We start from the raw sequence: 23,390 nt of genomic DNA, 5'->3' as shown, positions 1-23,390 counted from the left end.
AGAGTAAAAAGATGAAGCAGCACTGCAAATGGGAAGGAACTCAGGACACGAAGAAGCTCTAGTTAAATTATACTTGCCTGAGCGAGCAAGTTGGATAGCCCCCTCACCAATTCCGAACACAGGAACGGAACGACATGGATGGCCGGAACAGACTGCTGTAAACGAGGACGAACGGTAATTGTCGACTGCGTCGGGTGGCTCAGGGGCTTCCATAATGCGGTATGACGTGCGTTCCGTGGTCGGCAATTCTTGGTAGGTGAATAAGGTATTTAATTTTGCGTTGAAATCATCCGGGGGTCCCTACATCGGTTCGTGGAATTTTCGCAGGTCCCCAAAAATCCCGCTCAGCTTTTAAACTCTCAAATTCCCTGGAGAAAATCTCTTTCGGCCATACAGAAGGGTTAAGTGCTTTGTCCTTCAGCTCCTTATCTACTCCAACTTCAAATGAAATAAATGCAAACTGGTTCATATCAGCATCTTTACGCACAAGCTTCCGTACATCAAAAGGCTGTGTAATTTCCAAACATTGTTTGACGAGCTCGGAAATATCATTTTCAGTGACATGACGAGCAATTCTGGATAGATAAAGCCAGAATTTTTCAGCTGGTTTCGCAACAGTTTCGACTAATGTGCTTTCATGGTCAATCGATTTTGTTCCACCAACAAGCTTGAGATCGGGGCGAGATTTAGGAGTAGTATCACGAGTGCGCTTAATGCTTGACCAAGCAGTGCGAGAGCATCCCACAGCAGCGAAATCATTGGACTGACGATTGTCGACTAATGTCTTGGTAAGCTCTTTGGTTTCCTGAAGCTCAATCTTCAATTCACCCAGTGACTCCCGAAGGGCATCCGAAACAACTGCTACAACATCCTGTGAAGTCTTCATGGGATTTTGCTTTATATATTCCAATTGAGCGATACAGTGGTCACAAAACCACAAAATATTATTTTGCTCATTCACAAAGTCGACATGGGGCCTTTTCAGACCAACGCATTTTAGGTGCGCTGATTGATGACAAAAACCGTTACATTAAATCACCTGAATGGTTTTGATCGGCTTAGAGCACTGGTAGCAGTTTGAATCCTTGCTCCGTTCAGTATGTGGTGTGTGTCCGTGCTATGTTAGGTTTTCAATTACAGCCACAAGATGTCGCTTCGATCGAAAAAATTGAGCGTGACGGTAGTACGAGAAGCGAAAATATAAACAATGCACTACACTTTCACAGAAAATAAAATCCAACTAAACTTACTTGGAATGTCTTATCAAGGCACTTCCAATCGCGTAAACCGAAAAGAATCACAATATTGTCGTTTGGAGAAACACGTAGGCGGCTTGCAAACAATATAACTCGCAAAAATAGGCAAATTTGCAAGCGAAAAAAAAAGCAGCTCTGTCTGTCTGATCCATTTTGGCTTGGAAACTACTGAACCAATCGGCGTGAATTTTGTACATGACGGTTCTAGAGGCCGAGAAAGATGACTAAGTTAGTTCGAAACCCCTCCCTTTTCTAGAAGAAAGGGGTCCCATACAAATGAAACACAAATTTCTGCACATCTCGAAAGCTAACCAAGTAAATGAAACCAGATTTGGCAGGTAAATGTTTTTAGGGGTAAAATATATGTTCATAATGGTTTGACACCCCTCCTTCTTCTGTAAGGAAGAAGTCCCATTCAAATGAAACACAAATTCCTGCTCATCTAGAGAACTAACCAACTGAATTGAACCAAATTTGGCAGGTGATTGTTTTTAGGGGTAACAAATATGTCTATAATAGCTTGACATCCCTCCCTCTTCATGAAGGGAGGGAGTTTCCTACAAATGAAACACAAATTCCAGAACATCTCAAGAAATAATCAAGGGAATGGAACGAAATTTGATGTGTTGAGGTTTTTGAGAGCAAAAATTTTATTTGCTGGTTCGAAACCTCTCCCTCTTCTGGAAGAGAGGGCTCATACAAATGAAACTCAAATTTCTTCACAACTCAAGAACTATTGAAATAAATTGAATCAAATTTGGTATGTGGAGGTCAGGGCTCCACATTTTCGAAATAAAACAATGAAACTGATATACTCGCGATGTCATTTCGATTCGAACAGTTTAATTTTCACTTGATTCCGTTCGGCTACTATCAACGAATTACTTTTTTCTCTCTTTCCCTTTTTCTTCTTTCGGATCATTTCAAATGAAACTAATGACTATTTCAATCGACGGAGAGCGTGACGGAGGGAGAGACTCTTTCCATTCATTCAGCGTCTCATTTAGCACCGACTCGCGTCGTGTGATGGTAGTTTTCTAATGCCGCAAGCCGTAGTTAGAACGGCAATGGCATCCAATAAATACGTTACGCAAATTCCGATCAATATTTCCTTCCTCTTTCCTATAGATATGCGTGAAGTACTGTATGGAAGCTGTCTCCGTCAGCGCTCATTGCCATTTTCAATTGATAATCGTCATGTGAGAGTGATGGTGATAATCTCCGCTTTCAATTGAAAAGCGTTTGTATCAATTTCAAGCCCTTCAGTTGTCAGAATCACAGCAAGTAACAAATTAAACAGATATTTCAACCAGGTTTTCCGAAAACCAGCCTAAAATGGTCGGGTCGATGTACAGAAGCAAAAACTTGGTTCCTGAAAATCAACGGAAAGTGATCAAATACCATCCAATATGGATATTGCCGGAATCGTGATGATGCACTGAAGCGACGAATCGACCTCAGACAACATGTTAAATTGTAAGATGGCAACTTCCGGTTTCTGGAAAACAACCGAAAATGGCCGATTTCTACACAATATTGTCAACGGAATTTACGACGACGTAGAACTTCTGGTAACCAAACAAGGTTTCAGCAAGCTAGTACGTATTACGGGTACAAATGAGTTTAACAAGAAATCCACGTGGTTTCTGGCTTTTCATTGATTCTAAGCGGAAAAGTTCTGCGATACCAAAAAATGTCTATCTGAATGAAACTACATCAAAAAAAAAAAAAAGACAGAATTATTATCTACAACTTTGTCGAAGACATCACACCAATCAAACGAACCGAAGTTCTTTTTTTATTTTATACTCGTTTTTCGCAATATTATGAACCACTCTATGCCGAATAAATGAACTACCCTAATGAAACATAATGTATTCGATGCTAGTTATAGTGTATATTATTATACAAGCTATTCCGAGGGACAAGTGATCATTTTCAAAAGATAAATTCTAACATTTTGAACTCCGCCTTCAACAATTGAAAAAACGTGTCCCAGAGAGTAAATTTTTTCAGATGACACCAATTCTCGACGTTTCATGCGTTTTTAAGTCATTCGGCATCAAAAAAAATTTTCGAAAACCGAAATTTCACTAAAAAATCTCGAATTTCACGATACAGATATATAAAAAAAAGTAAAGGTATGCGTAACCTGCTTTCAATATTTGGGTAGTGGCCGCTTGCCCGTCGCACGCTCGTTTTTGTTTTTGATATTGTGAACGTTTCAGCGAAAATTGCCCAGAAAACTTTCTTGTTCCTATCACTATGAACACGAGGGAACATTTTAGTTTTTGAATGAGCGCCTGTAACGGCGGGGATACCATTTAAAACACTACATAAAGTTGGAGTGCCAAGTATTTTATTGTATTTTTTTGTGGAGGGCTTATTTGCATGAAACAATTCTAAAAAGGATATCTGAAGTTGTTATAATGCTTAAGTAAGGCCATATAATCAATTCGACATTATTGTAACATTCATTTCTACTTCTGCATTCTGTAATAAATCACTTGGGTAAACAACGTAAAAATAAATAAGTCTCAAGTCCACAAGAAGCCTACTTTCTCAACTAAGTTAAATGTGTGACAACATTAATAATCCGAGCTTTCTGGTGATTTTTCACTAGCTTAAACCCTGTAGAAATGATTCCCGAAGAGGGCTTGCTCGATGAATAATTTGAAAAATTGACTTTTTTCCGACTTTATGCAGTTCCAGACCCTTTCCTGAGAGTTTTCCTGATTGAGTTTCGTCGATGGCCGACATAAAACTAAATTTGCTTTAAATTATTTTTTTCATCAAATTCAAAATCGTTCATCCATCATTTATTGTAAAACCCGTTGCAAATAATTCAACAAAATACAAAAAAAAAATATAACTTCAGACGTGATGGGAAACGCATAAAGCTTGAAGTTCGATCTCCAAGCCCCAGCAGAACAAATTGGGTCTGCGATTTCATAAATCGAATATCGCGCCGCTGGAATGACGAACATGGGTTGGAATTTGGCCCATTTCGTACACCATTTGAGCCGACCAAAATAATCAAATATCAGCGCCCGGTCGACGGCGTTCTAGATCGCACCCCACGTAATCCCTCTAAAAGCTCACTAAATAAAAACGATCCTGCAATAATCCTAACCATGGGAAACCCAAAACAACCGGGAGAGAAGAAAAAAAAAACACCCAATAGACAGACCGTCGGGAACGATTCTACGAAGCCACACCGGCGGGCATCGCAAACCGAACCGGGTAATCGTATTGAAATGATCCCCCTATTTACGCCGCTAGTAGCTGAAATGGAACAGGATGATGCCAACTATTATTTGATTTCACATTTAACCCGTTGAAGAACAAAAAAAGAATGTATTCCCAGTGTCACAGAATTAAGCGGAGAATGAATACAAATCCAGGCGGGGTCGAATGTCGCCTCCCCCGACCCGGAATCGTTTCCGTAGTGAATCTGCCATTTTGGGGTGTCAATTGATGCTTTTCTTCTTTTTTTCCTGCGGATATCATTTTCTCCCCGTAGAGTGTCTTCCTTAGAGCACGTACGGAGAATATCGGTTCGTGTAGCAAACGATTGCAGAATGGAACTAACGAGGCATTGTGTGAGATGTGAATTGTCAGATGAATCTTCTACTGCAGACATTGTTGGGGAAGTACTTTCATGGGGTACTCGACCAAATGTAAGGAAATATCGGTTTTATACTGTCCGATGTGTTTGAGATTAGAATCAAATGGAATTTGGAATTTAGTCCAGTTATGCACTGTATGGGAGCTGTTAGTGTTGACAAGAAGGCCAAAAAAGACATGACGGGTGAAGTAAGTTGTGATAAATTGTGTTGGCAATCGCTCAATCAAAATTCAAACATTTCTTGTTCCATTTACATTTTACATCTTTCCAATCTTCTACTGCTTGAACTTTAGTTTTTTTACTGACAGTAAGCTGAGAGGTAGGATGGGTTACACCCTTGACAAACTTTTCTTTCATCAAGCGTTCAGGACGTCGTCGTGATCTGAAATAGCTTTCGTTCCATCACAAATGGATTTAGTGCCCGAATAGAGAGCTGGGAATAGATCCGTAATGGAATTCGTTTTTAATCGAGCTACGCTTGGCAGCATTTCCCTCATCGGCCAGTGAATGCCGATTTCCGCTTCTTCCTGGCTTAGGCAGCTAGCCGGAATTGGGCTGCCAGTGGGAGCAGCGGAGCGTAATGCTTCAACAGATGGCGAGCTTGTTTGCGGATTAACAAACCATATTTTCCTACAATTCTGTTTTCATCCGTTCGGGGGCAAACGGAGGATTGTCCGCCGGTATCATTGTTCTGCGAGTTGACTTCGTGCGGAAAATACGGGATGAAGTTTGCACGGGAAAACAGGCTGTCGGTGTTATGAACATTAGACAGGAAAGCTCGCAATCTGGACGTTACATCTTGAGGGGAACGGGTTTTCCAATGTTTTTTCGTCATTTTTGTTTATTATCCTGTTGTTTCTTGTTATTGTCCATATTGATTTTTTTTTCTAAAGCTGTCATTTTCTTCTATATATTTTTTTTTGCGATCCACCCAACCCATTTTAGGTTCGCCCTTCGTCACACGCAGCTGACTTCTCTCCCAACAGTAACCAGCAAAATAGTGTTGTAAAATATGAGTTCAGAAAACGATTTACCATCACCGCCCTGCCAACAACCAGTGAGTGGTATATCATCCTTGCAGCCTTTATCTTCCACACCGGCTTACCGAATAGGGCAACCGAAGCGCGCAAACATGCACATACACACATACACAATACGGCAAGCCAGTCGTACGGAAAAGGGGGGCCGTCTGTCAACAGTATGATAGCAAAGTAAATAGGATTAAGTTTTGATTCAAAATAATGGCCAATGCTGACGATGCCGATTTACCATTCTGTCAACTTCTGCCCCGTGTCGCTGCCTTGTCGTGCCATCGACCGCAGCCGGGTGAAAGGAGAGGGGTAATGCATTTCGTGAACGGAATTGATTATCTCTGGGTGCAAATCTGATGCCCTAGCAGCAGCTGCTGCCATCCGTCCTGGTGGTTAGGGGTTCTAGGAATGTCCTTTTCGTTTCGCAATGCTGTGGACCATTTTTTCGAACAAAGGAAGATCCAATCAGAGAAAAGTTTTGTAATTAGATTTCACGGAAGGTTCTCTCATTCTATAGGTTAGATACCTACAAAAAATCAAAAGAACAGAAATGTTACACAATTATTTTTACCTATAGCAAAAAGGTAATTGATTTTGTTAGTTCAGCTTGAAGAGTTGTCTTTTGAGCAGTTTTTAACCCATATTCAGGTTTTGGTGAAAAAAATTCTCCGTCAATTAGTCATTCAACAAAATCAAGTCGTAGACGGAATATTGTGCCAAACTGGATTGCCAGATTTTTGTGCTCGTTTACTTTTTAGGCACAGTACTATAAGTGCACATTAAAATATCGTAATATTTGCTCAATAATTGACAAAGAGTATCTCTAATGCATTCAAAGAACAAGTGCTCAGAAATGTCTAAAGGCCGACTGTTTTCAACGTTTTAATTTTTAATTTTTGCAATCACAGATTGCAACTTCATCAACTTTACCAAGCTGCAGAACTTTGGTTTTGATATTTCTGTAGCTACTTCCAACTAAAAATTTTCAGACTATTTGGCGAAATTTTAACTTATGTTTATGTCTGAAAAGGTGGTAACCCGTTGTATATGTTCTTGAGGGTTTCCGGACAAAATAAACTGTCGAAAAAGTGTGAGTGGTTCCGATTTTAATAGCCCTTCGCACACGCATTTCGCTTAGCAATCTGAGTATTTTCTGTGGCAAAAACTCTTGGACTCAAAAATATTTTTTCAAAAAATCTCGAATATGCATATTTTAATATTTCAATTTTTAATAATATTTGTATTTCAATGAATACTAGCTGTCTAGTAGCCACAACGCGGCCATACGGTTTACAGTGATCACCTTATAGACGCATCTGTTCTTGAAATATTTAAAATTTAAATTTAGACAATCTGATATTCGGCAATACACTTGTTTCCAGAATTTTTCCCTTTCACAAAATTTACTTTTTGAAATCAAAACAGTTCACAAGATTTGATATTCGTTCTGAAATATCTTTTAAATGCTGGAATGACGACATGACTTTTGTAGCAGATGGGGTCACTCCCATGCTGTGATCTGTTAAGAATGATTGGAAGTCCGAGATGGGATTGTGTGGATGCTTATCGATATCAAACTCAATTTCCGTGGCTGGAAAAGTAATAAGCATGAATGCTAAAATACAGAAACCGTTTAAATTTAATTTTCTTGAACAAAAATTTCACCGCCTGCCAAATATACTCAGTTTGCTAAGTTAAAGACGCTCTATTGATAACAGTGTCCTATAATTCGTTTAATTTTTTACTTAGTTATGAGTGCAAATCGAAAATCGGATAATAACTGTATAATTTTGAAAAATGGTCATTTCTACTCAGATTCTAGAGTTTTTGGCCTTAAACATCAGAATTTTTTATGGTTGAGTTCTTTTAACAAGAGCACCAAAAATTGATAAATAACAAGGATTGCTAAAATCAAACCGAGCAACCAATCACTGCCTTTCTTCCCCGCACAGCCTGGGACACTTAAGTATACAGACGATTTAACTTTGTAAAGAAAAATTTGTTGGTTAACTCACTCAGGAGTCACGTATGGAAACTAACATGCAGAAATTTGGTCTTCATTGTTCATCAAGCGATGAAAAGCGATTCGACTGTAAAAGTAAACGTTGTAGCTCAATGTTATGTAACACTGGGGTGTAAAATTAAATCGATCAAAACGGCTGATGCCGATCAACGAGAGCGATCGATCGATCGTCTCTGCAAAGAGCACTCGCGTATTTATTGCTCAGTTGAAATTGTACCACCAATTAGACTAGACATGAAATAAATTGTGTGATAAACTTAGTAGCGTTTTGTCGATTCAGCCCGTTTCGGAAATATCCCCCCATTTCGCAACCGTTCGCAACTGGTCCCAATATAAATTTTCGCTTTTATATAAAAGGTAGCATGCAGGAAAGTCACCTTCATTTTCGTCCCTAAGATTCCCACTTGCCGGTGTCATTTTTGTGAAACATCTATGGCACTTTTAAGCGCCACAAAATCATTTAATTGAAGAAGTTGATATTCTTTTATTACTCGTCAAAACGTTGCTGATAGTGATAAAATTATAATACCGTTTTCCTCAAAGACAATCGATCCCTGCTTGAATTTCTTTTTCCCGATCTATACTTTTAAAGCACCAGCTTGCACATATGGAGTAGAATCACTCACGCTCCCGCGGCGGCCCTCTGTAGGATTTAACGTTTTCTCATTTTCCCGACGGTACCGGATTTCTAGGACAACACTTAAGTGCTGGATTGTCGAATGAAGAGCTACACCATCTTCTCAAGTCGCGGTACACCGTCGAAGAAAAGGGTTTCTAGGCGAATTTGATACTGGAATCATACGATGATCGAAAGGCTCGAGAAATGTTGTAGGAGTAATTTGTTCGCGTCGGCGATAGGTTTATGACCAGACTGCCATGCAAGGAAGACAACCCAACGTTTCCAGACAGCATACCGATGGCACTGCGGCGCATGTAGAGCTTGGAGAATAAGGTGTCGATCAACCCTAAGTCGAAAGCTGCAGTGAAGCAGTAAACAGTCCAGTATCTGGAAAAAGGCTACTGTCATAAAGCGACGAAAGAGGGACTGGCAATTGCAATCCCTGGGATGGCATTTGGTAGTCGACGTTGAACGTTGTCGTCATTCCGAAAAAGGATAAAATTCGCATAGTATTGGATGCGGCGACCAAAGTGAATGGTGTGTCGCTTAACTCCAAACTAATATCGGGAACGTCTCTTCTCAAAGTTCAGTCGGAGAACAGCCTAGCAAAACTGTTTGTATTCGGAAACGAAATCTACGTGATGGATTCCGGAGACGCCAGCTCTTCTAGTATAGCGATGTTCGTGAAGGATAAGAATATTCGGGACTACGCTGAGCAGTTCCCAGAAGCTTATGATGCGATCGTCCACAAGCACTACATGACGGTTACTTCAACAGCATGTAAACCGTTGTCCAGTGGGCTTGCAAAGTAAGATTCATTCATTCCAAGGGCGGCTGCGAAATCAGGAACTAAGCGTCTAACTCTCTTGAATTCGTTGCACGCATGGATGAAACAAAGATGCAAGAAACAATTCATCTCGACTCAGCCAATCAGGAACGCGTTTTGGGAATAGTGTGGTACACAAAGGATGACGTCATCACATTCACAACCAAGATGCGTGACTCGTTACTGCCGTTCCTAAACGATGGAAAGGTACCCAGGGAAAGCGTAGTGCTCTGCAACGTCATAAGTTATTTTGACCCACTAGGACTTCACATTTTCGCGAAGATGCTGATCCAGATCCTCTGGAGAAAGAACTGTGATTGGGACCGAATCATCGAAGGAGAAGCGCTGGAGAACTAAAAATGATGGATGAGTTACTTGAGGGCAGCGGAGTCGATAAAGTTCACGCGGTACATCTTCGGCGACGGTCTTGCGCTCGATCACTCAACGTTCCAGCTGCGCAGTTTTGCAGATGCCAGCGATAATGCATACGGCCGCGTGGCATACTTCCGCAGCTTGGCTTGGGATGTTTCTCGATGTGCGTTGGTGATCAAGCAAGTATCGATCCCGTGGTTGGAATTGATAGCGGCCGTACTAGGAGTGTGTCTAGCGGACAACATCAAAGAGAATCACAGTCTGAACGTAGAACAAGTGTTCTACTGGATGGACTTCCGCACCGTTAACTCATGGGCTGTTTCCGATCGAAGGGAATATGAATCTTCCGTAGCATTTTGGATTAGAGAGATAATCAGCCGGTCGCGGTCTTCAGGGTGGCGGTGAGTGCCTGCTGAACAGAATGTTGCGGACCAACTAATGAAATAGTCCACAGCATGATCCAGACAGTTCTTGGTTCCGGGGTCCGCACTTTTTATACAAATCAGAAGTTGAGTGGCCATTACAGCAAGTCCCGAAATCGAATTTCGATTGGGAAGAGCATCAAGTAGCAGAGAAAGCGTTGCTGAAGCTAGCACAGGTGGAGGCATATCCAGACGAATCCAACGCACTGAGGATGTCATCGTTACTGACACAGCCCACACCCAATCTTCGTCCATTCAGCTTCACTGGAGTCGACTTTTTCGGTCCTCTGTTGATAGCTGTCGGTCGTCATGTGGTCAAGAGATGGGTAGCATGTCTCGTCACCAGAGCAATCCACCCAGAAGTATCCCAAAGTTGGCAAGTCAGTTTTGCTTGATGGCGATAAAAAGGTTTGCGTGTTCAGCAAAGTTCTTCTAGTACTATAAGTACTTACCACTCGTCAACAAACGTACGAAGTGGCACACAGTAGAGATTGTCGGGTTCGGGTCGGATTCGGGTTATAAAGAAATAAAATTTTCGGATTCGGGTTTCAATTGAAAAAAAAAATCGGGCTCCGGTCGGATACGGGTTTGGAAAACATCAAACTCGACCATCTCTAGTAGCAAGTTGAAAGCTGTAAGTCTGGCTCTAATACGGGCTCAACATCAGAATTACGGGACAGAGCTGTTGCGGCACCGCTGGGCACACTGCCGGACTCCCTAACCGCTCCCCAGCAGTGACCGAGAGAATCATCCTGACGAATCGACGGTCAAGCGCTCCCATCAGTAAGCGAAAGATCCAGCACGGTGAATTGTCATTGATGGATGGACAGATAAGCAATACTGAACAAAAACAAATCATTTGGCAAAGCGAGAAGGTTGTGTTTGAAAAGAACTCATGTTACTCATATATGTAACTAGAATATAATATTTTGTTTTAAAAAGCCACTAAGATAAAATAGAATGTAAATATATGTTTTACCGTAACAATGCTGCAGTGTCATGGATATCACTCTCCTACTATTTAGGAAACATTTTGGGAGTAAATTAAAAATATTTATTATAACCAACATAGGGCTTCGAATTCTTCGTCGGTAAATCTATAAGAAATGGAATACTGTTTAATTGCCAAGTAGACCACAATCTAGAAATAATGGAAATCGTAGCAAAAATTGAGTAAATGGAAATTGCCAGGTGTTGAAAAATTAAAAGTATTTATGGGAACAATAAAATATCCTTGAAATTTTAAAATAAGATTGACTTATTCAGCAATAAGTGTAAACACACTACGCGATTTAAAACAAAAATTTCGAAAATCGGGAGATGCAGGTAACCAGCGTGGAATACGCTGGTATTTGGCTTTTTCGTGTTACAATCGGGGCTTGATTAGGAAATTTGAATTAAAAATCGTCAGGCGATAGTGACGCCGTTAACCTTCGTTATCAATTGAAAATAATTTGTTTCCTTTCCGATCCTTCTGTGAGTCACACGAAAACTAATAGAATGGTCTTGCATTGATATTGACAACTGAAATGCTCGAAGAAAAGGAAAGACTCACAGTTTGCGTCAGTCATTCCGTCATGTGAAACATTCAACAGCTTTGTTTGAAACAAACCGTTGAATACCAGAGGGGAAGATACCCGCTACATGTTCAAACTTTCGACAGCAAAAAAGTTGATCGTGATGACAGTAGTGATAAGAAATGAAATGAAAATAAAATTGATCGATTCGAAATGGTTACGCGAAATGTTAAATTTAATTTTCGCACTTCGAAAATATGGAGCACAGTTCTTAATAACCTCATAACCAAATTTATTTCGTGTTGGAATTAGTAAAATGAAGACTGTAACTAATGGGCTGATAGAGTCAGCAATGCTGAGACTCCACTCTTCACAGCCTTGATGTTGGCTAACGCTCTAAGGCAGAGCCGGATTTACGATTGTGGGGGCCCGGGGCCCAGTTTGCAGTGGGGGCCCCAAAATAAAACAAAACCGTTTTTTATCGTACGAGCTAAAAAACATTTATTTGTTCTTGAAAAGTTACCAAAAATTTTTTCGAGTTTTTTTCTGAGAACTTAATTAATTAAATTAATTAAATTATCAACATTCAACTCCTTCAGAACATCGTACTCTCAACATGACAATGCTAAGTTTGACAGCCTTTTATTCTTCATAGTCGTACGCAACCCATTTTCAATCATCTGCATCTTCGTCTTCGAAAAAAACTTTTCTTCAGTTGCGTTCAATATCATTATGCCTTGTTCAGACTACGCCGCATATCACCTAATATCGCCAAATGATATCGGATATCACCTCGGGTGTTCACTCTACAGTCAGATGATATGGTTTGACATTTACTTTGGTAATTGAAAAGAGAAGAAAACAAAAACAGGTCAAGGCAAAAACAAGACAACAAAAGCAATGTAATTAGGATAGAGATTTCAGCTAGTTTCACGATTTCACGGGAATTACCTTTTCCCGGGATTCCCGAATCCCGGGAACAGAAATATCGATTCCCGGGATCCCGGGATTCCCGAGTTCATCGAAAAATTTCGCAAGATTTAATATAGTTTCCCATACAATTGTGCAATCAAATTAAATATACTGTAATAACACGAAACTTAAGACGTCAAAGTGTAAAGCACCTTTAAAGTAGACATTATAAGAAGCAAATATTTTGTCGAAATGACGGTCAATATTTGCTGGCCGTGTTATATAAAATTATTTGCTTCAATTATTTGTCAAAAATATTTGTTGTCTTACTCAGTCAACGAGAAACTAGGCAAATAAAACCACAGGGTTCGAAATGTTTTTATACCAATTAAAACTAAACAACAATTACGCAGTTAACAGTTACGCAGATTATATTACAAAAATAAATCGCATCGTGTGGTGGTATAGCAAATAAATTCGGTGAAATATGAGCGAATGGGCTTTGCTATTGTTTAAGCAACAGAGTTTTGAGCAAATATTGATTATAGTGCAATACTATAGCATATATAATAGCCCGAAGAAATATTTTGCTAAAAACTGCAATACCAAATATAGCAAATATTTGTCTTGTTTAATGCCTGCTTAAAACTCAACTTACTTTTCAACAAACTGAAAGTATCGGGAACTCCAGTTTCGAATGTAATGTAGCAACAGATGGAATCGGTGATTTAAAAGTATTATGGAAATCAAACACCAGCGGTGATTCAGCGGACTTAATTAAGGGTTAAGCAAAATTTTACAGAAGGAAATTGGGTTTAACGGAAAATTCTCAGTGGATCTGAAGCGATTGTTTAACGACATAAAAACCCTGAAGCTACTCTTCTGCAATTTCTGATGTGAACTTGAATAAGTTTTGTTTTTCAATTCGTTTTTCATGCGAATTGATAATGAAATTATAAACGATTTTTTGATACCTTTTATTAATACACTTCATTTGAAATGCCATTTTTGCTAAGATTTTTTTTCCATTCCCGGTTCCCGGGAATTCCCGGGAAATGAGATTTTTCATTCCCGTTTTCCGAGAAACCAGTTCCCGGGAATATTGCAAACTCTGGTTGGCTCGCACCGACGTTAACTCTCATATGCAATTGTCAAAATGTGCGGGATGACAAGAGTAAAAATATTTCCTTCCTTCTTTTTCGCATGCAACGTGAATTTCGAAATTTGTAGGGTTGCGTCAAATGTCTTTTGGCCGTGTTGATAACTGCTGCAAACCTGGTTTTTATTGGTATTCGAACATGATATCCGCGATACCATGTAGCCGAGGTGATATCCAATGACAGCTCGATTGTATGGGATATCAGGTGATATGCATCGTGATATGGCCTCGACAGCACGAATCACCTGATATCAGGTAATATGCAGTGTACTGTGAACGGGGTATTAGGCTCTTATGAATTCTCAAATAAAATAATTTTTGCAAGGTACTAACGAGTTTTTGATTGTTTTCTTCATGTAATCTTCTTTTTTGAGCTCCACACGCGGGGTTTTGTGGCGATCGCACATTTTGAACAATTGTATTAATAAATTCGGTGCTTGCTTACTGTTTACAGCCAGATCTGACTGTCGAATGTTTTGGACCAGAGGTGCCAGATGTTTTTGAAAGATACTTGCAACTAACTCGAAATTGCGATCCACATGCAAAAATTTGCACACAATTTGAGAAAGGCTGCGCAAAAATAAGGTGACCCTGGCTACAGAAACTAGGAAAAACTACACACATCTGCAGGTCGGTAAAATCTGCACACGGACTCTGAAAATCTGCATTTTGCAACGCACTTCTGTTATCCCCGATTCGGACAAGTAAGCTTATTTTTATTTGGAATCAACAGCAATGCATTAAAAAAAAATGTGGATTATTTTCTTTCTCTACTTTACCTCCCATGCGCGCTGGTTCGATTCAAATGGTGAGTTAATGTGGGTCATTCCAAGAGAATCGAAGGTGAACTCTTATGGATGTAGCTGTGATATTGGCGCTCGCGAAAAAATAACACTGAAGGAAAGTTTCATATTGGAATGGTCTGTTCAAATTTTCTTGCTGTAAATTAAACTTTTGATTGAATCTCATTTTTGATAGCGAAAAGCACTTTTTCTCGTTTTGTGGGGGGCCCAAAAATGTGGGGCTCTGCTCTAAGGGTCAATCATACTCTTGAACTTCGTCTCAAGCAACTCTTTTTATTCTGTTTTCACTCCCACTTTCTTGTTTTCCATTTCCTACCCCGCCTTTTCACTGTTTTGTATCCGCTTAGCAATCGTTGCCACTTTTCTTCACGGTGCCAAAGTATATTCTGACGCTCCATGGGACAGGTTCACTCCAACCGCTAAGGTCATTCTCAAAATTATAGGGCTGGATTCGAACAACTTTCATACAGAAACATGGGGTCCTAATCAATCAGTCTCTTTTTTCAGGATGACTTTACTTAACTTTCCGAACTACTTTTTTTTTCTAATTTTGTCCGCATTCAAATTTTTACAATATTATCCCAGAATGGGCAATATCGCTTCTACTTCTTTTCTGTTTTTATGGAACAACCTTTCTCCTCGATCTTTTGTAGATTAGTGAAATCCTAAGATGATTGGCGGTTAATTTTCGGCGTTCTTCACCAGTTCACTCATTAATTCCACCCGATTTCCAAAGGATTTTCGTCTCAGCCCCCGTTTACGTATTACTGAGTGCGTTTCCTGGTGGCCACTAGCTACATCTCGTAGACGTCTGACTGCTCAGAATACCGCTTCCGAATGATTAGGATTTACTGAACCATTTTTTCATATCAACTAAATTATTCTCGTAAATCGTGGCATTTTTGACCCGAATACCAATACCAAATACCAATTCTGGCTGGAGTTAGCCCACTGGTAACAGGCGGTCTTTTAAAAGTGATATTTATGTGTTCAAATAATTAATAAAAGTAAATAATTAAAAACAGCGAATTCGTTTTGTTCAGTCCAAATTGATGGATCGCCCAAGAGATCGAATGGTTTCGAAACAGTTTAATTTAGTTATCAATTATGAATCTTTTTTCTCTATATCTCTAAAACTTGTCAATGAATCATCCACAAACAGCACGTTATTTTGATGAGGAATGATAGAGCTTTCACAAGAAAAATTGGCCGCCATCTTAAAATCTTCGAGCTTCAAACAGATCAACGCATGATACGCTACCAATATCTAAGCAAGCCTGTGGTGTGCATATCATGTGGACAGTCAGTATCCTTAGTTTGCAGGAAGTAAGGCACAGTTATTTATAAATGGCTCGATTTGTGAGCGCCAAAGTGGCTGATTTGTGTTTTCTGCAATTAAACGATAGAACACACAAAATTTGACCTATAGGCGCCGAAATTTGATCAAAAGTGTACAAAATAGCGTCAGTAATTCACGAAAACGAAATGACCTAACCGCCGTTTCTACTCTGCGTGGCGAAAATCCAGCACAACTATGTATGCCATGCGTTTATTACATTCAACAACTCGAAAACAAATCAAGCAAATGGAACCAAATAAGGAAATATTTCCATGGTGGTACGACACCTCTTCACTACAAGAAAACGGTTTCGTACAAATAAAACACATATTTGGAACAATTTTTCCGGAGAACAGCTTAAAATGATCGAATAATGCACAGGAGCTAAGAATCGACCGTATTTAGAATTCTAAGATAGCAACTTCTGAGGTCTGAATAACAGACCAAAATTGCCAAATACCACCCAATATGAGAATTTCCGGAACCATAATGATATCCAGGGGCCAGGAATTATGCATGCCTGTTTGAAAACCAAGATGACGACTTCACTTCTGCTCTCTGGAAAACATCCCAAAATTGTCGAATACCACAAGCTTACAATTGACCCCAGAGAAGAAATCGAGGTAGTTGGCAAGTGCGTGCACCTAAGCTAACAGGTGGTTACTGAGAAGGACATTAGCAGAGAAATTCGTCGAGATCCTATGCCGGTAAATTGTGTCTTTTCTGGACTCCGGAGGACGCTTTGCTTGAATTAAATTCGTCGCAGCACGAAGTTGACTATCTACAAAACTTGGATCATACTGTAGCCGTCGAAGACCACGAAGCTTACCACATTGTATCTAACTAATGGTAGCAATGGTCATAGGTTCCTATAAGGAGAAACCACGAAGCTTGACCCATGCTCGTGGACAACTAATGCGCACTTGTGATTTTTGTACGGAAGAAGTGCAGATGGAAGTTGTCAGAGGGCACGAATGCTATGGAATATATCCAAACTAAACCCATTTCCGAGAACGTATTCTCGAATCGCGGCTGTTTGACTGAATATGAAAAAAAAAGTATGAGGGTGGCATTCAAGACATGACCGCATAGTTGACGTAGGACTACAATAGGCTCTGTTTAATTTGAGCGAGCTCGTCTTACTTTCGGGACGGTTCGGTTTTGGCACAGCGATTATGTTTAATCAAATTTTTTAGTTTTCTTGATCTTTTTAACCAATTTCAGTTTAACATCCTGCAAAAGAAAGGTATTTTTAATCTTTATGTTACCGAAACGGATGACCGGAATCGGTAAAACGATACCTGAGATATGACCGGAACATGCTCCGGTAATATAATGATCATCAGCATCGAAGCAGTACTATACCTCTAATTACTCGGGTGGTAATATGAAGTATCTAGACCGTCAGCTTCAATTCAACAAGCGACATCTCAAAAGACTTAGATGAAACTAGTTCATTGATGGCCATATCTACTGGTAAGGTCGTCTTTGTCCACTTAGAAAGTGAAAAAGTCATGGAAAAACAACCGTTCAATTTTGGCATGGTTCGGTTTTGACAACAGAAACAATTCTGGCGTGTTGCAAAAATCGAACGGGGTCTGTATTTTGATTATTTATTTGCAGCACTCTATTTTAAAAGAAAAAATATTCTCTTTAACATTAATGAATACCTTTGATTCTAATACAGTCAATTTTCTTCAATAAGCGAAAAAGCAAGCTTCTATACAGATCTAAATTGAGTACGATTTAGTAGAAATTAAACTTCCTTCTATATTTATTTAATTTGTGAAAATAGCTCACTCACCGGTCACGAAGCGTGAAATATGTCACATATAATTTTTTCCTGCAGTTACAAGTTCGTGGAAAAAAAAACATAAAGAATTGCAGTTTTTAGCCGAAAATGTATATTCACAGCAAATTCAAAATTGACTAGAATTTTATTAAAATGTTAACATTCAATTCAGGTCATTTTGAACATTTTATCAGTAAATAGAATCATAAAAAAATTTAATCTGTTTCAAAATAACAAAAACCACAAAGATGTCAATTTTGAAAGTCATATGTTTGTTAATTAACTTCAGAAACAAACAGGGCTAGAATGATAAACAACATTAGCCTAAGCAATTATTGTTTGTATAGTGTTGTTCAATTACAAGTAAGGTTATGGACAGTAATATTTTCATTCAGCATCTTGCTAACGTGAAAAAAATTTTAATTGAAGATGCTAACGTGAAAAAAATTTTAATTGAAAAATATATATATATATATATTTACATATGTGGGAACTCTGAAATCAAGATTAAATGAATTTAGTTTCTATACAGCCACCGTGAGATGCAACTATGATTGTTATGTTGAACTAAATTCATTTAGCTCGCAAAATAGTATCTTCAGTACAACACTTTTAACCCTCTAGTGCCCAAATTTGTCAGCATATTTTCCTTCAAGACATCAGCTTTGATAACATTCTAACAGCAGATCTTTGAACTGTCTGATAGAAGAGGTCGTTACGAACTTTCCGAAAAAGCTTCAATTTCAAGAGGCTCATGAAAGCAAACATTAGTTGACCTATTGGGACGGGGTGATTCTGTCAATTTTTTTGCCACTGCTATACAGTACATCACAGCAGGCAGTTGGTGTCTACTCATGAAGTCTGTGCCAGGCGTGCTCGCATGTGATTGGTACATTGTTCGCGGAAATTCGACCTTGAAACTTTTATGAAATGTTCACTGTTTAAAAATGTAATGATAATGATAACTGGAGAATCACAAAATTGTCCATCATTTTATCAATCCAACGACATACTGATTATTGTGATCTATCAAGTGGTTACATCAGTATTATCGCTTGAAATCTTTCATTCCGACGTCACATCTTGGTGCGGTTAGACGTAGTCCTACATCTGGTACATCTTCATTTTGAAAATATTAGTGCTCCTGTAAAGACGCAAAAGCTTAATAGTCGATTTATTACTCGCACCGATTTTTTAAGGTGTTCACTCGAATTACAGCCAACTTTAAAAATTTCAATGAGGACGTCTTTACAGAAAATTTTGTAAATATGTATTTCTTTTAAAAATATAATAATGAATAATCTACATACCACTGAAATATCGGCGAGAGTTCAAATTTTTTGCACTCACCAACAGTAATCCGATGGCAGTTTTCCCGTTTCTGTAGCCCGTGAATAGGTGCACTCTTTCAATCACAATTAAAAGTTCACGCAAAACAGATTTTTTCTTTTCACCACACAGCAACAGTAAGGGTACTTTTTTTGTTTCTGTAGCCCGTGCTTCACTTAATCACTTTTTAACACACGCGTACATTAGTGAATCAAAATTTCGTTCACGCAAAATCGAAAGTTTATTTTCCACTAATCGCGGCCGGCGGATCGCAAACAAAAGCGCGTTGCTTTACTTCGAGTCTGTAATTGAGTTGGCTTTCTTATGTTTGCGCTACGATGACAATAGTAGGAGGGTGGTATCTGGGATACGACCGCATAGTTGACGTAGGACTACAATAGTTTTAAATTTCCCTTTGAGGCTCTGTTTGTTTGAGCTCGTTTTACTTTTGGCACGGTTCGATTTTGGCACAGATGTGCCAAAACGAGCGATTATGTCCAAACACATTTCTTAGTCTTCTTGTTTATTTCAACCAATTTAATCTCAACATCTCCAAAAGAAATGTATTTTGGTTCTTTATGTTGCCGAAGCGAATGACCGAAATCGGTAAAACGGTTCCTGGAACATGACCGGAACTTGTGCCGGTGATATGTATAATGATCATGATCTAAGCTGTACTAAGCCTCTAATTACTCGGGTAGTAATATCAAGTATCTAGGTCATCAGCCTCAATTCATCAAGCGACACCTCAAACGACTTGGAACTAAAACTAGTTCATTGGTGAAAATATCTATGAAAAAACGTCATGAAAACCGTTCATTTTTGGCAAATTCTGCCATGTCGTGTTTGGCAAAATCGAACGGGGTCTGTATTTGGATTATTTATTTGCAGCACTCTATTCTAGAAGAAAAAATATTCTCTTCAACATTGATGAATACCTTTCATTCTAATACAGTCAATTTTCTTCAATACGCGAAAGGGCAAGCTTCTGTACAGACCTAAATTGAGTACGATTTAGTAGAAATTAAACAATATTTATTTGTCTTGTGAAGGATGGCTCACTCTCCGATCACCAAGCGGCAAAGATGTTATAAAATTTTCCTGCAGTTACAAGTTCGTGGAAAAAATAACGATAAAAAACTACAGTTTTTGAACAAAAATGTATATTCACAGAAAATTCAAAATGGACATGAGAAAAACAGAGTGTAGAGTTTAAAAATAAACAACACATTTTATCTGTTATTTATATAATAGAGGCAGATAGCAGATTATATAATTCATATACCCTGCTATCTGCCTCTACCGACACGCACAGAATTTTGTTGTCCCCGGTAGCGCAGTGTATTTTGCGGCACCCGAATAATCATATTGAATTCTGATATTTGCTACTACATATACGAAACAAGAAGAAGAAGACAATTCAAACGGCAATTCGATTGTGTTCCAGATCGCAAAACGATACCTACGCGTTAATCCAACACGCCCCACTTTGCGTCGACAACGGCAATGTAGTCTTCACTTGGCTTGGTTGCACACAAATGAATATCGAGTTCTACTGCACTGATAGACGACGAGTGACCAGTATTCATACATTGCTCGGTGCAGTACTGTTGCTTGTGCCGGCATGTTTTCCATCAAGACATCAGTTTTAATAACATTCTAAGAGCAGAACGTGAAACTGTCTAATAGTGGAGGTGGTTATGAACTTTCCGAAAAAGCTTCACCTTCAAGACATCAATATAGTCTAGGCTCATAGAAGCAAACGTTAGTTGACCTATTGGGACGGGGAGATTCTGTCAAATTTTTTTTTGCCACTGCTATACAGGATATCACAGCAGAAAATTGGTGTCTATTCATAAAGTCTGTGCCAGGGGTGCTCGCATGTGATTGGTACATTGTTCGTGAAAATTCGACCTTGAAACTTTTATTTAATTTTCACTGTTAAACAATGAAATGATAATGATAACTGAGAAATCACAAAATTGTCCATAATTTTATCAATCCAACGACACATTGATTATTGTAATCCATCATGTGGTTACATCAGCATTACTGTTTGAAATCTTTCATTCCAACGTTAAACCTTGGTTTTAGTTTCCGCAGAGTGTATCTCGATATAGTGCGGTTAGACGTAGTCCTACGTCAAAAAACAGTGTTCAGCACATACACATCGTGTATCTGTTTTGCGCATACGTTTATTACTCGGCGAGAATGAAGAGCGTTTTCATGCGAACCACTGCCCGGCGCCGAAAGAGAAAGACAAAAAAACAGAAATAGAGCGTTCAGCGCACCCACCAATACAAGAGATCGTGTGTTTCGAGCGAACTTCGTTCAACCCACATGAATTTTGAGAGAAATGGGTCCGATGGTCCGACTCTCGTTCCATGGAATTCTGACTGGGAATTCAACGAGCGAGAGAGAAAATTTCTCTCGTCGCTTGAGGAAAAAGCGCGTGCACAGGATGACAAATAATAATTATTCACAACTTACAAGTGTTGCCATAAAAATCATCAACGCTTCAACGCATCAACGTGGCTTTGTAGAATGGAGGGGTTTTCGGTGAAGCTAGCGTGGATTACTAAATGTTTTGAATGTTTTGTGAGAAATAAAGTGTTGATGTATGAGACATATTCTGATTTCAATCTATGTCAATGTATTCGCAGTACAACTGTTGCGTTATCCTTTTCACACATTCGTTGTGCGATTTTAGTGCAAAATTTGTGCGAATCGGGAAGTACAGTGGTTGTACAAGACTTGAACTTTTGCGTGTTGGATCGTAGCGCTAGCCCCGCAATTGTAGTGTACACTCAACGGTTGCCTGTGAAGTTTGTGTATAGTAAACAGAAGGTCAAGTTCAAATCGAAATGTAGCACCAAGACTTTGCTTTGCTTTTACATGTTGCTCAAGCGAAACAAATTCTCCCCAATCGAAACACGTTACGGTAGTTTATATAATGTAAACAGTTACTGCCTCTGCATATGATATTTTTTCAGATATATTTTTAACCTGTTTCAAAATCTTGTTATTACGAATACGACAGGAAATAAAACGAATCTTCGCCAAGCACATTTCAACTAACTTATTAATTACAGAACTAATGCTTGACTAAATAGATGTAAAAACTAAAGCTTAAAAGGCCACCTAAAATCAAAATTTTTCATACAGGAACTGAAAAAAAAAACTATATTATGATGATTTTCGATATTTTAATTGTTACCAAGGGGCGCATTGTAGTGACATTTCAGGATGAACTCTGTAATGAGCGACCGTGGATAATAAAAATCCGAGAGCGAATCTAAATACGGAAAATATTGAAACACGTGTCGGATCTTTTTGCTTGCTTTGATACCTTTACTTGCTATTAATCGAATAAATCGAAGCACTAAATATAATCACTTATTTTTTAAATAAGGCCTACTTACTAAAAGCACTAATTCATCATTACTTTTCATTGAGACCCTAGAGTATAAATTGATTGTTGGCATTACTCAATCATAATTGGTATTTTTCTATTTGTAGTGCGATCTCTTGCCGCTTGTGCTTTCACTGCTATTTCTGGTGGCACTGGTCAGCTCCGATCCATCGAAAGACAACGGCCAATCGAAACAGCACAGCCTCACCAAGGCCAGTATCGTTGAGGACGACGGCGGTAGTGAAAAGTCCTCCGCGCTGAACGCTGACGCCGATCATGGTCATCAGAACAAACGTGGAGCTCCGATTATTCCGACGATTGTTGGTGAGTCACAATTATTCCCTCACAATATGTGCGTTAGATTCTGCTGCTTTTGTGTTAGCACTTCATAAACTTGGATTTGTCAGAAGATAAAAAAGCTGTAAACCTCTAACAAAGAACCCAACAAAATCCCGTAACCTTTTGACTTTCTATATATCAACTTGATAAGAATATTTGTGACTCTAATAAAAGTACAACATCATAAAACATGACCCCTTTGAAAAATAGCACCACCAACAAGGCACCGCGATAGAGTAAAATTTAAATGAATGTCATACATAAATCCCATTTCTCACTCAGTTACTAATTTATATTGACTGCAAATATGATTACAATCTATATTCAGTTCATGTGTTTCTCATTTTACCGCTGTCGTGCTTTGTTCGTCCGCAGGGACCCCGCAGCATAGCTACATTAATCAAGCGGCAGTCCCGGGAGCAGCGGGAATCATAACGACATCGGTTGGCAACCCGCTAGCATACGCGACCAGCTACGGGCAAACTCATCATGCTGCCGCTGCCGGTCAGCTGGTACAGGCAGGAACCGGATCACCTCAGCAGGTAGGTGCAGTGCAACCATTCTAACGGAACTAGCATATAAACTAAACTGACGTTAGTTTACATAAACTT

The 23,390-nt window shown here is 39.1% G+C and overlaps 1 protein-coding gene across 2 annotated transcripts in view; it reads left to right on the top strand.

Annotated features, from left to right (window-relative positions):
- LOC129731897 (box A-binding factor) overlaps nucleotides 1-23,390 on the top strand; it is a 115,143-nt gene that overhangs the window by 11,348 nt on the left and 80,405 nt on the right. For both annotated transcript variants that reach the window (XR_008729119.1, XM_055692264.1), the window contains exons 2-3: nucleotides 22,548-22,764; nucleotides 23,155-23,321. Coding sequence is in view for 1 of the 2 variants with exons in the window: in XM_055692264.1 (XP_055548239.1) it covers nucleotides 22,548-22,764; nucleotides 23,155-23,321 (384 nt within the window). In the remaining variant the exon portion in view is untranslated. The remainder of the gene's footprint in view (nucleotides 1-22,547; nucleotides 22,765-23,154; nucleotides 23,322-23,390) is intronic.

Source organism: Wyeomyia smithii, chromosome 3 (assembly GCF_029784165.1).
Source record: "Wyeomyia smithii strain HCP4-BCI-WySm-NY-G18 chromosome 3, ASM2978416v1, whole genome shotgun sequence".
NCBI classification, from domain to species: domain Eukaryota; kingdom Metazoa; phylum Arthropoda; class Insecta; order Diptera; family Culicidae; genus Wyeomyia; species Wyeomyia smithii.
This window is presented reverse-complemented; position numbering and strand designations above follow the sequence as displayed.